Source organism: Salmo salar, chromosome 21 (genome assembly GCF_965601325.2).
Source record: "Salmo salar chromosome 21, fSalSal1, whole genome shotgun sequence".
Lineage (NCBI taxonomy): Eukaryota > Metazoa > Chordata > Actinopteri > Salmoniformes > Salmonidae > Salmo > Salmo salar.
In genome coordinates, this window is record NC_138311.1 from 58,210,001 (window position 1) to 58,223,920 (window position 13,920).

A 13,920-nucleotide genomic window follows, 5' to 3' on the forward strand; every position below is an offset into this window, starting at 1 on the left:
GAGAAGAGGAGACAGGGGAGGATAGAGGAGAGGAGGAGACAGAGGAGGATAGAGGAGAAGAGGAGACAGAGGAGGATAGAGGAGAAGAGGAGACAGGGGAGGATAGAGGAGAGGAGGAGACAGAGGAGGCTAGAGGAGAAGAGGAGACAGAGGAGGATAGAGGAGAAGAGGAGACAGAGGGAGGATGGAGGAGAGGAGACCGGGGAGGATAGAGGAGAGGAGACCGGGGAGGATAGAGGAGAGGAGACAGGGGAGGATAGAGGAGAAGAGACAGGGGAGGATAGAGGAGACGAGACAGGGAGGATAGAGGAGAAGAGGAGACAGGGGAGGATAGAGGAGAAGAGGAGACAGGGGAGGATAGAGGAGAAGAGGAGACAGGGGAGGATAGAGGAGAGGAGACAGGGGAGGATAGAGGAGAGGAGACAGGGGAGGATAGAGGAGAGGAGACAGGGGAGGATAGAGGAAGGGGGATGGAGGAGAGGAAAACAAAGGAAGGATTATCAATACTGACTTCTTGTGTTATTACCCAGCAGCCTCGGTAAAATGTGTTTTTGGGGGGGGGGTCAGTCATTGCACTCAGTCTACACACAGCCTAGTGAAAGTTACATTTAAACATGGTTATGTAAAACCAAACAATATTGGATATTGTGTAAATGATTGAATTGTACAAAGACCAGCTCAAATACTTTCTAACACGGGGGGGGGGGGGGGCTGACCAAGCGATGGCCCAGTTCTCTTACTTAACCCATTCATGTCCATAACGAAGACAAAACATTTCCTTCGCTACACCTGTTTTCTGAGACTGCTGATGGACAAATCTGAAGGAAGAATTTAAAAATGATGCAGTGGGTCTGACAGAAACTAGGGCTTTTTAAGAGTAGTGGTCCCGTGTGGCTCAGTTGGTAGAGCATGGTGTTTGCAACAACCAGGGTTGTTGGTTCGATTCCCACGGGGGGACCAGTACGGAGAGAAAATAAAAATGAAATGTATGCATTCACTACTGTAAGTCGCTCTGGATAAGAGCATCTGCTAAAATGACTAAAATGTAAAATGTAAAATGAAATAAACAATTAACTATGCAAATGAGCAAAAGCTGTGAACAAATCTTAATTGTTTTTATATATTTATTTTTAAACATTTTTTTCCCTCCCCAATTTCGTGGTGTCCAATTAGTAATTACAGTCATGTCTCATCGCTGCAACTCCTCCCGTACGTCCTCCAGGCCGCACTGCTTCTTGCCCCACTGTGTCCGAGGAAACACCTGGCGGACCGTGTCAGAGTGCACTGCGCCCGGCCCGCCACAGGAGTCGCTAGAAAGCGACGGGACAAGGACATCCCTGCCGGCAAAACCCTCTACTCAACCGGACGACGCTGGGGGCCAAAATCGTACGCCGCCCCATGTGTCTCCCGGTCGCGGCCGGCTGCGACAGAGCCTGGACTCGAACCCAGAATCTCTAGTGGCACAGCTAGCGATGCAATGCCTTAGACCACTGCACCACTCAGGACGCCCACTATAATTGTTATTATATAGATTACCTGAACCAGTATACAGAACACACAGAGAGTATATACCAAACATTAGGATAATGTCTGTCTGGTAGGGTTAGACTATAACAGTGTCTTACATACAGTAGATAATGTCTGGTAAAGTTAGACTATAACAGTGTCTTACATACAGTAGATAATGTCTGGTAGGGTTGGACTATAACAGTGTCTTACATACAGTAGATAATGTCTGGTAGGGTTGGACTATAACAGTGTCTTACATACAGTAGATAATGTCTGGTAGGGTTAGACTATAACAGTGTCTTACATACAGTAGATCATGTCTGTCTGGTAGGGTTAGACTATAACAGTGTCTTACATACAGTAGATAATGTCTGTCTGGTAGGGTTAGACCATAACAGTGTCTTACATACAGTAGATAATGCCTGTCTGGTAGGGTTGGACTATAACAGTGTCTTACATACAGTAGATCATGTCTGTCTGGTAGGGTTAGACTATAACAGTGTCTTACATACAGTAGATAATGTCTGTCTGGTAGGGTTAGACCATAACAGTGTCTTACATACAGTAGATAATGCCTGTCTGGTAGGGTTGGACTATAACAGTGTCTTACATACAGTAGATAATGCCTGTCTGGTAGGGTTGGACTATAACAGTGTCTTACATACAGTAGATAATGTCTGGTAGGGTTGGACTATAACAGTGTCTTACATACAGTAGATAATGTCTGGTAGGGTTGGACTATAACAGTGTCTTACATACAGTAGATAATGTCTGTCTGGTAGGGTTAGACTATAACAGTGTCTTACATACAGTAGATAATGTCTGTCTGGTAGGGTTGTACTATAACAGTGTCTTACATACAGTAGGTAATGTCTGGTAGGGTTAGACTATAACAGTGTCTTACATACAGTAGATAATGTCTGTCTGGTAGGGTTAGACTATAACAGTGTCTTACATACAGTAGATAATGTCTGGTAGGGTTGGACTATAACAGTGTCTTACATACAGTAGATAATGTCTGGTAGGGTTGGACTATAACAGTGTCTTACATACAGTAGATAATGTCTGGTAGGGTTGGACTATAACAGTGTCTTACATACAGTAGATAATGTCTGGTAGGGTTAGACTATAACAGTGTCTTACATACAGTAGATAATGCCTGTCTGGTAGGGTTGGACTATAACAGTGTCTTACATACAGTAGATAATGTCTGGTAGGGTTAGACTATAACAGTGTCTTACATACAGTAGATCATGTCTGGTAGGGTTGGACTATAACAGTGTCTTACATACAGTAGATAATGTCTGGTAGGGTTGGACTATAACAGTGTCTTACATACAGTAGATAATGTCTGGTAGGGTTAGACTATAACAGTGTCTTACATACAGTAGATAATGTCTGGTAGGGTTGGACTATATCAGTGTCTTACATACAGTAGATAATGTCTGTCTGGTAGGGTTAGACTATAACAGTGTCTTACATACAGTAGATAATGTCTGTCTGGTAGGGTTGTACTATAACAGTGTCTTACATACAGTAGATAATGTCTGGTAGGGTTAGACTATAACAGTGTCTTACATACAGTAGATAATGTCTGGTAGGGTTGGATTATAACAGTGTCTTACATACAGTAGATAATGTCTGGTAGGGTTAGACTATAACAGTGTCTTACATACAGTAGATAATGTCTGGTAGGGTTAGACTATAACAGTGTCTTACATACAGTAGATCATGTCTGTCTGGTAGGGTTAGACTATAACAGTGTCTTACATACAGTAGATAATGTCTGGTAGGGTTAGACTATAACAGTGTCTTGCATACAGTAGATAATGTCTGGTAGGGTTGGACTATAACAGTGTCTTACATACAGTAGATCATGTCTGTCTGGTAGGGTTAGACTATAACAGTGTCTTACATACAGTAGATCATGTCTGTCTGGTAGGGTTAGACTATAACAGTGTCTTACATACAGTAGATAATGTCTGGTAGGGTTAGACTATAACAGTGTCTTGCATACAGTAGATAATGTCTGGTAGGGTAAGACTATAACAGTGTCTTACATACAGTAGATAATGTCTGGTAGGGTTAGACTATAACAGTGTCTTACATACAGTAGATAATGTCTGGTAGGGTTAGACTATAACAGTGTCTTACATACAGTAGATAATGTCTGTCTGGTAGGGTTGGACTATAACAGTGTCTTACATACAGTAGATAATGTCTGTCTGGTAGGGTTAGACTATAACAGTGTCTTACATACAGTAGATAATGTCTGGTAGGGTTGGACTATAACAGTGTCTTACATACAGTAGATAATGTCTGGTAGGGTTAGACTATAACAGTGTCTTACATACAGTAGATAATGTCTGGTAGGGTTGGACTATAACAGTGTCTTACATACAGTAGATAATGTCTGTCTGGTAGGGTTGGACTATAACAGTGTCTTACATACAGTAGATAATGTCTGGTAGGGTTGGACTATAACAGTGTCTTACATACAGTAGATAATGTCTGGTAGGGTTGGACTATAACAGTGTCTTACATACAGTAGATAATGTCTGGTAGGGTTGGACTATAACAGTGTCTTTCATACAGTAGATAATGTCTGGTAGGGTTGGACTATAACAGTGTCTTACATACAGTAGATAATGTCTGGTAGGGTTAGACTATAACAGTGTCTTACATACAGTAGATAATGTCTGGTAGGGTTAGACTATAACAGTGTCTTACATACAGTAGATAATGTCTGGTATGGTTAGACTATAACAGTGTCTTACATACAGTAGATAATGTCTGTCTGGTAGGGTTAGACTATAACAGTGTCTTACATACAGTAGATAATGTCTGGTAGGGTTGGACTATAACAGTGTCTTACATACAGTAGATAATGTCTGGTAGGGTTGGACTATAACAGTGTCTTACATACAGTAGATAATGTCTGGTAGGGTTAGACTATAACAGTGTCTTACATACAGTAGATCATGTCTGGTAGGGTTGGACTATAACAGTGTCTTACATACAGTAGATAATGTCTGGTAGGGTTAGACTATAACAGTGTCTTACATACAGTAGATAATGTCTGGTAGGGTTAGACTATAACAGTGTCTTACATACAGTAGATAATGTCTGGTAGGGTTAGACTATAACAGTGTCTTACATACAGTAGATAATGTCTGGTAGGGTTGGACTATAACAGTGTCTTACATACAGTAGATAATGTCTGTCTGGTAGGGTTAGACTATAACAGTGTCTTACATACAGTAGATCATGTCTGGTAGGGTTGGACTATAACAGTGTCTTACATACAGTAGATAATGTCTGGTAGGGTTGGACTATAACAGTGTCTTACATACAGTAGATAATGTCTGGTAGGGTTGGACTATAACAGTGTCTTACATACAGTAGATAATGTCTGTCTGGTAGGGTTGGACTATAACAGTGTCTTACATACAGTAGATAATGTCTGTCTGGTAGGGTTGGACTATAACAGTGTCTTACATACAGTAGATAATGTCTGGTAGGGTTAGACTATAACAGTGTCTTACATACAGTAGATAATGTCTGTCTGGTAGGGTTAGACTATAACAGTGTCTTACATACAGTAGATAATGTCTGGTAGGGTTGGACTATAACAGTGTCTTACATACAGTAGATAATGTCTGTCTGGTAGGGTTGGACTATAACAGTGTCTTACATACAGTAGATAATGTCTGGTAGGGTTGGACTATAACAGTGTCTTACATACAGTAGATAATGTCTGGTAGGGTTGGACTATAACAGTGTCTTACATACAGTAGATAATGTCTGTCTGGTAGGGTTGGACTATAACAGTGTCTTACATACAGTAGATAATGTCTGTCTGGTAGGGTTGGACTATAACAGTGTCTTACATACAGTAGATAATGTCTGTCTGGTAGGGTTGGACTATAACAGTGTCTTACATACAGTAGATAATGTCTGGTAGGGTTAGACTATAACAGTGTCTTACATAGATGCAGTCCGTCTGGTAGCGCAGGTAAAGGTTGTACATGATGGCAGCTTCATGTAGTTCTGCCAGAGTAGACATGTCCTCTACTCCATTAATACTGGTGGGATGCATAGGAAACACCTTGTCTCTGCTCAGCTCCCCCTGCTGCAGGCACATCACCTGAGATACAGAGAGACAACAGGTAGTTAGCTTTACTGCTGCAGGCACATCACCTGAGATACAGAGAGACAACAGGTAGTTAGTTAGCTTTACTGCTACAGGTACATCACCTGAGACAAGTCCTCCCTTCCCTCCCTGTCCAACTCTCTCCTCAGCCTCCCTTCCCTCCCTGTCCAACTCTCTCCTCAGCCTCCCTTCCCTCCCTGTCCAACTCTCTCCTCAGCCTCCCTTCCCTCCCTGTCCAACTCTCTCCTCAGCCTCCCTTCCCTCCCTGTCCAACTCTCTCCTCAGCCTGTCTCCATAGTGTACGCGCAGCACAGGCGGTCTTGTACATCAGCCTTGGTATATTCCCTGGACAAACTCCTTACCCGGTCAGCCAGTGGAACTGGTAGAAGACTGGATTCCAAGATGGACAGAGAGAGAATAAAAGGAGAGAGCTATACATTTCTGTAATGGCATCACTACAGACACCCTGGTTCGATTCCAGGCTGCATCACAACCGGACGCGATTGGGCGTCCCATAGGGCGGTGCACAATTGGCCCAGCGTTGTCCGGGCGTTGTCCGGGTTTGGCCGGTGTAGGCCGTCATTGCAATATAAGATTTTATTCTCAACTGACTTGCCTAGTTAAATAAAGGTTAAATAAAGGTTAAATAAAAGGTTAAATAAAATAGTTCAGATCTTTGTTAATGAGTTGGTGTCCATCGTTATGCTACACAGTTATAAGTAACTGGACAATATCCTGAACTTAGAGTTGAGGAGTAGAAAGGTTTGACAAATAGGAAAGAAAGAAAGTGGAAACTATCAGTAGTCAGTAACATCAGTTACAGTAATGGTGTGCCCAACACAACACTTACATAAATGTAATAAATCAGGAAATGTGTTATCATTGTGTTATCCATGACAATAGCGGCTAGGTGGGGAGTCAGGACAATAGAGGCAGCAACAGATGAACAACCCACTCAGGGATCTGATGGAAACATCTCCACTTACCATACAGTGTGGCTGTAGGTATCTGAGGCAGCAACAGATGAACAAACCCCTCAGGGATCTGATGGAAACATCTCCACTACCATACAGTGTAGCTGTAGGTATCTGAGGCAGCGTGAGAGGCTGCTGGGTGCTGTGAGTATGAAGAAACCACGACGGAGCTTTGTTCAGCCTGGAGCTAATGAATATGCATGTGGGTGGGGAGGGGCAGAGGGAGCAGACAGACCCAGCTGTATGGGGGGGGAAAAAAATCAATGGAGCCCTGCAGGAGAAGTCAAACTGAATACAGAACACAAAACGTGCACACACAAGGGCTGTGTCCGACAACAAAAAATCTTGGTCGACAAGCTTGGCACAGATGTATTTGGGGAGTTTCTCCCATTCTTCTCTCCAGATCCTCTCAAGCTCTGTCTGGTTGGATGGGGAGTGTCGCTGCAGAGCTATTTTCAGGTCTCTCCAGAGATGTTCGATCGGGTTCAAGTCCGGGCCACTCAAGGACATTCAGAGACTTGACCTGAAGCCACTCCTGCGTTGTCTTGGCTGTGTGCTTAGGGTCATTGTCCTGTTAGAAGGTGAACCTTCGCCCCAGTCTGGAGCAGGTTTTCATCAAGGTGACGCTTGGCATTCAGGCCAAAGAGTTCAATCTTGGTTTCATGAGACCAGAGAATCTTGTTTCTCATGGTCTGACAGTCCTTTAGGTGCCTTTTGGTAAACTCCAAGCAGGCTGTTATGTGCCTTTTACTGAGGAGTGGCTTCCGTCTGGGTACTCTACCATAAAGGCCTGATTGGTGGAGTGCTGCAGAGATGGGAGAACCTTCCAGAAGGACAATCATCTCCACAGAGGAACTCTGGACCTCTGTCAGAGTGACCATTGGGTTATTGGTCACCTCCCTGACCAATCAATTGAATTTACTACAAGTTGAATCCAATCAAGTTGTAGAAACTACTCAAGGATGATGAATGGAAACAGGATGCAACCTGAGCTCAATTTAGAGTCTCATAGCAAAGGGTCTGAATACTGATGTCAATAAAGTACGTTCATTTTTACTACATTTGCAAAAAACAAAAATCTAAAAACCTGTCTTGCTTTGTTATTATGGGGTATTGTGTGTAGGTTGATGAGGGGGAAAAAAGTATTTAATACATTTTTTTAATTAGGCTGTAACCTAACAAAATGTGGAAAAGGTCAAGGGGTTTGAATACTTCCCGAATGCACTGCATTTCCCTATCAAATCCCCCCCCCCCAAAAAAAATGTCAAGCAGACAACCTAAGAAAATGAACAACAATGACAAATGATTTGACGAAGAACACAAAAAACCTAAGAAAGAAATTATTGAGAAACCTATCCAACCCCCAAAAAAAACACAGAGACCCAGAAAATCCTGAGCCTTCACTAAAACAATACAAGAAGAAGCATTCACATGAGGGATACAGCCAGCTGGAGATGGTAGACGTCCAACAGCATTTCAACACCAGCACAACACCCCCTCAACCAGACACGGACAGATGGAGATGAATATCTGCACTCTGGGAGGGGGAAGAAGAAAAAAAAAAACAGCCCAGCTGAAGGAGGATGGGTAAAAGCTGAGACGTGACAAAGAAGAACTCATGAGATCTGGCCATCCCCCAGGATAAGTCAACAGAACAGCCCTCTGTATTTTTACATCATTTAAAAAAAAAAAAACATTTTAGTCATTTTTAGCAGACGCTCTTATCCAGAGCGACTTACAGTAGTGAATGCATACATTTCATACATTTTTTTTTTTCCTTCTCCGTACTGGTCCCCCGTGGGAATCGAACCCACAACCCTGGCGTTGCAAACACCATGCTCTACCAACTGAGCCACACGGGACCTCTGCAGACCCAGACTACAGGCAGGACAGACAAGACAGGAACCATCAGACCCCCACCCAACCCCCAATAACCCCCACTGAGGACACACACAAGCCACAGATTGTACTCCTTATAGACTGAAATGGGAAATACATGAATGAGGAAACAGAGTGGTAAAACTATTGTGCCCAAACAATAGGCGTGCCCTTAAAGCTGTTGTCAGAGGACCGACTAGGAAAGGGTGGCCACAGCACCCAAGGGAGTGATTGAAAACGCTTCTTCCACTTTCCCCTAACACACACACACACACACACACACACACACACACACACACACACACACACACACACACACACACACACACACACACACACACACACCACACACGAGTGGTCATCTCCACCCTGCTACCACAAAAATACTTTCATCCTGCCATCATACAGCGAGTGAACGCAAGCATTTCCTGTGACTGTGCTTCAAAACCCAATGTTTACCTGAATCATCACCCCATACTGGATTTGGACCGCTCTACGACCAGGTACACACCTGTACAAGACCACCCTGAAAGACATTGCACTCAGCCTCCTGAACAGGCCCTAGCGGGGAGCTGAACAGGCCCTAGCGGGGAGCTGAACAGGCCCTAGCGGGGAGCTGAACAGGCCCTAGCGGGGAGCTGAACAGGCCCTAGCGGGGAGCTGAACAGGCCCTAGCGGAGCTGAACAGGCCCTAGCGGAGCTGAACAGGCCCTAGCGGGGAGCTGAACAGGCCCTAGCGGGGAGCTGAACAGGCCCTAGCGGGGAGCTGAACAGGCCCTAGCGGGGAGCTGAACAGGCCCTAGCGGGGAGCTGAACAGGCCCTAGCGGGGAGCTGAACAGGCCCTACGGGGAGCTGAACAGGCCCTAGTGGGGGAGCTGAACAGGCCCTAGTGGGGGAGCTGAACAGGCCCTAGCGGGGAGCTGAACAGGCCCTAGTGGGGGAGCTGAACAGGCCCTAGTGGGGGAGCTGAACAGGCCCTAGTGGGGGAGCTGAACAGGCCCTAGTGGGGGAGCTGAACAGGCCCTAGTGGGGGAGCTGAACAGGCCCTAGTGGGGGAGCTGAACAGGCCCTAGTGGGGGAGCTGAACAGGCCCTAGTGGGGGAGCTGAACAGGCCCTAGTGGGGGAGCTGAACAGGCCCTAGTGGGGGAGCTGAACAGGCCCTAGTGGGGGAGCTGAACAGGCCCTAGCGGGGGAGCTGAACAGGCCCTAGCGGGGGAGCTGAACAGGCCCTAGCGGGGGAGCTGAACAGGCCCTAGCGGGGAGCTGAACAGGCCCTAGCGGGGAGCTGAACAGGCCCTAGCGGGGAGCTGAACAGGCCCTAGCGGGGAGCTGAACAGGCCCTAGCGGGGAGCTGAACAGGCCCTAGAGGAGCTGAACAGGCCCTAGAGGAGCTGAACAGGCCCTAGCGGGGAGCTGAACAGGCCCTAGCGGGGAGCTGAACAGGCCCTAGCGGGGAGCTGAACAGGCCCTAGCGGGGAGCTGAACAGGCCCTAGCGGGGAGCTGAACAGGCCCTAGCGGGGAGCTGAACAGGCCCTAGTGGAGCTGAACAGGCCCTAGCGGGGAGCTGAACAGGCCCTAGCGGGGAGCTGAACAGGCCCTAGCGGGGAGCTGAACAGGCCCTAGCGGGGAGCTGAACAGGCCCTAGCGGGGAGCTGAACAGGCCCTAGCGGGGAGCTGAACAGGCCCTAGCGGGGAGCTGAACAGGCCCTAGTGGAGCTGAACAGGCCCTAGTGGAGCTGAACAGGCCCTAGTGGAGCTGAACAGGCCCTAGCGGGGAGCTGAACAGGCCCTAGTGGAGCTGAACAGGCCCTAGCGGGGAGCTGAACAGGCCCTAGTGGAGCCAGCTAGTTCTGTAAGGTGTGAGTAGTTGAATTAGTCTGAGCCATTTTATCTTCATTTCTAGGCTATTTTATATTTTATTTAGAGCGTATAGAGCGACGGCCTGTATAGGTCTGGACCGATACACTAACTTCTGAGTTTGTTTTTGTATATAGTTAATCATTTAACATGTGTGTATAGCCCTTTCCTGCAGTCAAATTACCTTCTCAATCTCTTCATTCAAAGACTCAAACATGGACACTCTTACTGACAGTTGTGGCTGCTTTGCGTGATGTATTGTTGTCTCTACCTTCTTGCCCCTTTGTGCTGTTGTCTGGGCTCAATAATGTTTCTGCCATGCTGTGCTGCTGCCATGCTGTGCTGCTGCCATGCTGCGTTGCTGCCATGCTGCGCTGCTGCCATGCTGCGATGCTACCATGCTGCGATGCTGCCATGCTGCGATGCTGCCATGCTGCGCTGCTACCATGCTGCGTTTCTACCATGCTGTGATTCTACCATGCTGTGATTCTACCATGCTGTGATTCTACCATGCTGTGTTTCTACCATGCTGTGTTTCTACCATGCTGTGATTCTACCATGCTGTGATTCTACCATGCTGTGATTCTACCATGCTGTGATTCTACCATGCTGTGATTCTACCATGCTGTGTTTCTACCATGCTGTGATTCTACCATGCTGTGTTTCTACCATGCTGCGATTCTACCATGCTGTGATTCTACCATGCTGTGAATCTGCCATGCTGTGATTCTACCATGCTGTGATTCTACCGTCCTATATTTATATTGTATTTATTTTGTATTTTTACTCCCAGGCCCCCGTCCCCGCAGGAGGCCTTTTGGTAGGTCATCATTGTAAATAACAATTTGTTCTAAACTGACCTGTTAAATAAGTGGCCTCGTGTGTGGAAATGTTAATTCTATTTTTCATAATTAGTAAAAAAAAAAAAATCCAGTGTTTCTATGTCAAATGATTTTGCTATACTATGTATATAACGTGTAATATTAGGACGCAAACTCCAAATGTAAAACATTTAAACTGTATATCTGACATGGTCCAGGTGCCTTCTTCTTTAAGCCCATAACCGTGTTCGAGGTGTGTACTTCCGTTTCAAAGTAGATTTGCTGAAGAAACACTGTGACCCTGATTTAACCCACTGCAGTAAAAGGTTTTAATGTTAACTGTTCATTTGCGATTGTTATTTCACTTGATTTGTTCATGTTAAAATATGTTTCCCATGCAAATAAAACCACTGAATTTAATTACAACACAGACCCCCAAAACAAAAACAGACCCGCACACACTAGCATGCTAGCTGTTCCCATAGAATTCCAGTCATTGTGCTACTGCTAAACTCAGCCAAAAAAAGTAACATCCCCTTTTTCAGGACCCTGTCTTTCAAAGATAATTCGTAAAAATCCAAGTAACTTCACAGATCTTCATTGTAAAGGGTTTAAACACTGTTTCCCATGCTTGTTCAATGAACCATAAACAATTAATGAACATGCACCTGTGGAACGGTCGTTAAGACACTAACAGCTTACAGACGGTAGGCAATTAAGGTCACAGTTATGAAAACCTAGGACACTAAAGAGGCCTTTCTACTGACTCTGAAAAACACCAAAAGAAAGATGCCCAGGGTCCCTGCTCATCTGTGTGAACGTGCCTTAGGCATGCTGCAAGGAGACATGAGGACTGCAGATGTGGCCAGGGAAATAAATTGCAATGTCCGTACTGTGAGACGCCTAAGACAGCGCTACAGGCTGACAGGACGGACAGCTGATCGTCCTCACAGTGGCAGACCACGTGTAACAACACCTGCACAGGATCGGTACATCCGAACATCACACCTGCGAGACAGGTACGGGATGGCAACAACAACTGCCTGAGTTACACCAGGAACGCACAATCCCTCCATCAGTGCTCAGACTGTCCGCAATAGGCTGAGAGAGGCTGGACTGAGGGCTTGTAGGCCTGTTGTAAGGCAGGTCCTCACCAGACATCACTGGCAACAACGTCGCCTATGGGCACAAACCCACCGTCGCTGGACCGGACAGGACTGGGGAACCAGTATATATACACTCACTTAATACTCTAAGTTGCTCTGGATGAGAGAGTCTGTTAAATGAACATAACGTCAAATGAAGCAACAATAATATGATGGGCAATTATATCCCCTAACCTTAACCCTAACCCTAACCTTAACCTTAACCCCTGGGCCTGCATTATACACTACCTACTGTAGGTGGAGAAATTATATCCCCTAACCCTAACCTTAACCCTAACCTTAACCCTAACCTTAACCTTAAATCTAACCTTAAATCTAACCCCTGGGCCTGTATTATATACTAACTACTGTAGGTGGAGCCAGTCCCATGACTGTAACTAACTAACTAACTAACTAACTACTGTAGGTGGAGCCAGTCCCATGACTGTAACTAACTAACTACCTAACTACTGTAGGTGGAGCCAGTCCCATGACTGTAACTAACTAACTACCTAACTACTGTAGGTGGAGCCAGTCCCATGACTGTAACTAACTAACTAACTAACTAACTACTGTAGGTGGAGCCAGTCCCATGACTGTAACTAACTAACTAACTAACTACTGTAGGTGGAGCCAGTCCCATGACTGTAACTAACTAACTAACTAACTACTGTAGGTGGAGCCAGTCCCATGACTGTAACTAACTAACTAACTAACTAGTGTAGGTGGAGCCATTCCCATAACTGTAACTAACTAACTAACTACTGTAGGTGGAGCCATTCCCATGACTGTAACTAACTAACTAACTACTGTAGGTGGAGCCAGTCCCATGACTGTAACTAACTAACTACTGTAGGTGGAGCCAGTCCCATGACTGTAACTAACTAACTAACTATCTACTGTAGGTGGAGCCAGTCCCATGACTGTAACTAACTAACTATCTACTGTAGGTGGAGCCAGTCCCATGACTGTAACTAACTAACTATCTACTGTAGGTGGAGCCAGTCCCATGACTGGAACTAACTAACTAACTAACTACTGTAGGTGGAGCCAGTCCCATTACTGTAACTAACTAACTAACTAACTACTGTAGGTGGAGCCAGTCCCATGACTGTAACTAACTAACTAACTAACTAACTACTGTAGGTGGAGCCAGTCCCATGACTGTAACTAACTACTGTAGGTGGAGCCAGTCCCATGACTGTAACTAACTAACTAACTACTGTAGGTGGAGCCAGTCCCATGACTGTAACTAACTAACTAACTAACTATCTACTGTAGGTGGAGCCAGTCCCATGACTGTAACTAACTAACTAACTACTGTAGGTGGAGCCAGTCCCATGACTGTAACGAACTAACTAACTACTGTAGGTGGAGCCAGTCCCATGACTGTAACTAACTAACTAACTAACTACTGTAGGTGGAGCCAGTCCCATGACTGTAACTAACTAACTAACTAACTACTGTAGGTGGAGCCAGTCCCATGACTGTAACTAACTAACTAACTAACTACTGTAGGTGGAGCCAGTCCCATGACTGTAACTAACTAACTAACTACTGTAGGTGGAGCCAGTCCCATG

At 45.4% G+C, this 13,920-nt stretch overlaps 1 protein-coding gene across 1 annotated transcript in view; it reads right to left on the bottom strand.

Annotated features, from left to right (window-relative positions):
- myo10l3 (myosin X, like 3) overlaps positions 1-13,920 on the bottom strand; it is a 188,515-nt gene that overhangs the window by 128,454 nt on the left and 46,141 nt on the right. Inside the window, 1 exon segment of the mRNA XM_082967263.1 lies at positions 5,498-5,656. Coding sequence (XP_082823389.1) covers positions 5,498-5,656 — 159 coding nt within the window.